Source organism: Propithecus coquereli, unplaced genomic scaffold, assembly GCF_000956105.1.
Source record: "Propithecus coquereli isolate 6110/MARCELLA unplaced genomic scaffold, Pcoq_1.0 Scaffold43, whole genome shotgun sequence".
Classification (NCBI taxonomy): Eukaryota; Metazoa; Chordata; class Mammalia; order Primates; family Indriidae; genus Propithecus; species Propithecus coquereli.
Genome location: NW_012150063.1, coordinates 9,379,030 through 9,381,835, shown reverse-complemented (window position 1 = coordinate 9,381,835; position 2,806 = coordinate 9,379,030). Strand labels below are relative to the sequence as shown.

The 2,806-nt window shown below is 50.2% G+C and overlaps 1 protein-coding gene across 1 annotated transcript in view; it reads right to left on the bottom strand.

Annotated features, from left to right (window-relative positions):
* Positions 1-385, bottom strand: part of STRN (striatin, calmodulin binding protein) — a 142,856-nt gene extending 142,471 nt beyond the window's left edge. The window contains exon 1 of the mRNA XM_012653802.1: positions 87-385. Within this exon, the coding sequence (XP_012509256.1) occupies positions 87-320 (234 nt within the window). The 5' untranslated portion in view covers positions 321-385. The remainder of the gene's footprint in view (positions 1-86) is intronic.
* Positions 386-2,806: the final 2,421 nt, after the last annotated feature.

Below are 2,806 nucleotides of genomic sequence, written 5' to 3'. Positions count from 1 at the left end.
TGGGGGAAGGGGGGAGAAGGGTCCGGGGCGGGGCGGAAGGGAGCGAAGAGGCGGGATGAAGAGGGCCAGGCCGGGAGGGTCTTTACCTGCAGCTCCGCCCGCTCCACCTCCCACTGGGCTCTCTCCACCTCGAAGCGGGCCCACTCGTGCTGCAGGAAGTGCAGGATACCCGGGAGGCTGTACTGGGCTCGGGCCGCCCCCGCCGCAGCCGCCCCGTCGCCAGCCGCGGCAGCCTCCGCCAGAGGCCCGAGCCCCTTGGCACCGCCGGCGCCCGGGTGGTTGTTGCCGAAAAAGACGCCAGGACCCGCCTGCTCGTCCATGGCGGCTGCAGGAACCCGGGGAGCTGTCCCGGCGCCCAGCAGCGGAGGCAACGGCGGCGGCCAGCAGCGCCTCCTCCTCCCTCCGTCGCTCCCCGCCCACACCCCAGTCAGCAGGGAGCAGCAGCCTGGGCGCGGGGGCCGGGCGAGCCCGTGACGGGCCGGGAAATGGGTCAACTGCGGCGCGCGGGCGGCGCGAGGCTTGCTGGGAAGTGTAGTCTCGGGGCGGGGCGCGGCGAGCGCGCCCGGGCGGCCTGTGGGGCTGCGCCTCGGCTCGGGCGTGGCCGCGGGCCCGCCCCTGGCCCGCCCCTCTCGCCTCAGTGGGGGCCAGCCGGGCGGGGAGCGCGGGTTTCCTCTCAGGCAGGGCTGGGCGCGGGCGGGCGTCTTTCCAGTCTCCCTCGCACGCGGAAGTTCTCGGGCAGTGCAACCCGTTGCACACACGCGGAAGTTATCACGCCAAAACACCAGTCCGAACTGCACATCTTTTAGGGCTTCCTGGTCGTTCTCTTGAGAAACAAGCTCAAAGCCAGCTAGCCGGTCCGGCTGCACGACGTAGGTTCCCAGCCTGCTGCGCTCAGTCCTCTCCCTGGGCTCCGATTGCGGAGTTTCTCTGACCCTAGACACTTCATTCTGCCAATCTGCGTCCCGCTGTCGCTCCTGCCTTTCTTTTTCACTCAAGGGGTTCAAACCTGTTGCTTGATCAGTTGGCACGTATAAGGAACTCTGATACCCGGCTTTCTGCTGCTTCTTCCAAATTCTAGTTTGTTAAAAACTCATCTGAAAACTGCTCTGTTGAAGTTTCTTTCCCTTTGTAGTAATCCTGCAGTAAATCCTTTAAAAGTTTAGATATCCAATAACAGACACGTTATTTCAGTCTTGTCTATCTTATTCTCGCACATTTTTGCTTTTTTTTTTTTGGGAGACAGGGTCTGATCCTAGAGTGCAGGGGCACAATCATGGCTCACTGCAACCTCAAATTCCTGAGCTCAAGCAATCCTCCCTCCTCAGCCTCCCCGGTAGCAGGGGCTAAAGGGTTACAAGCTCGCGCCACCACACCCGGCTAATTTTTTTAGAGACAGGGTGTCTCACTATGTTGCCCAGGCTGATCTTGAACTCCTGGCCTCCCAAAGTACTAGGATTACAGGTATGAGTCACCGGCCTACTCAATGTAATAGAACAAATGTTTTGATTGTCGGTTATATCCCGTCCTGGGAATATAAAGATATATGACACAGTTCCTGTCATAGAAGAGAGATTGATGTATACATAATAGTTTCACAGTGCCTTAAAGCTACACTCCCTGAAAGAACAAAGTCTCTTTCTGCTCCATAGAGCAGTTTTAGGTATCCAGGCACTTCTTTTTCACTTCTCGTTTCCAATTTCTTCCAAGGTTCACCTGCAAACTGGCAAAAGTATCAGCCTACCAAAGGAACACCAAAGTCTTTTCTTAAGTGACTCCGTAAATGTTTTCCTTCTCCGAGGTCCCTGATATTATGTCACCATAAATTCAGACTACAACAATGAGAGAAAGAAGGCTCCAGAAAAAAAATAACAAATGCAAATGAAATTAAGCACTTATTTTGTCACCCTAGGAAGTTACTCGTAATTCTCATGTTTTGTAGGATGAACTTCTGGGCTATTAGACTTGATGGCCATGAAAAAAGTGTAAAGATGTAGGCTGGTGAGTGGTAAGTGAAGGAAGGACATCCTGTCCCTGTCCTCTCCCCCTCCCCCCTTCCCCTGGCTACTTGTGGAAAGGACAGGAAACACATTGTATCTGCTCTGGTTGCAAATAAAGATGGCAAACTCTTCTCTCAGTTATTTAATGTTTCTGCTTTATGAATTCATTCTTTATTATCATAAAAGGTTGATCCAGGCCTGGCCAGATTCCCTGTGTCATAAATTATTTTGGCTGTCAGTGTCCTTTGTGATACAGCCCAGTCTTCTCATTTACAGCTCTTTGGGATTTGTCCACAATGAGGCCTCCAGTGAATGGCAGAGCCCAAACTAGCACCCAGATTTCCAGACTGCTAGCTAGTTCAGTGATCTATTCATTCACAGGTTGACTTCTCGCTTACTTAATAGACCTATCAGAGTACCAAGGGGACAATAATGCAACAGTGGCATAATTTTTGAGGTGAGGGATTTAATTAATCTTAAAAGTTTGAATGTTAATAGCTATTTTTTTCTCTAATAGAAGACGTGTAACAATTCTTTTAAATCAATTCATAACAAACTATAAAATGTAATTAAATTTGCAATCTGGACTATTACACATATACAAAAGCACTACTTTAATTCACAGTTCAACTTTATTACTCACAACACTTTTTTTGTTTTTTAAGGACTTATTTACACCCATCAATAGTATTGATGATCTATAATGTCACGACACCTTTATTCAATATACCAAAATATTAAAGAGTGGTTATAGTAAGGTAGAATAATGAAGAAATTTACCCCTTAGTTTTTCCAAAAATTTCCATATT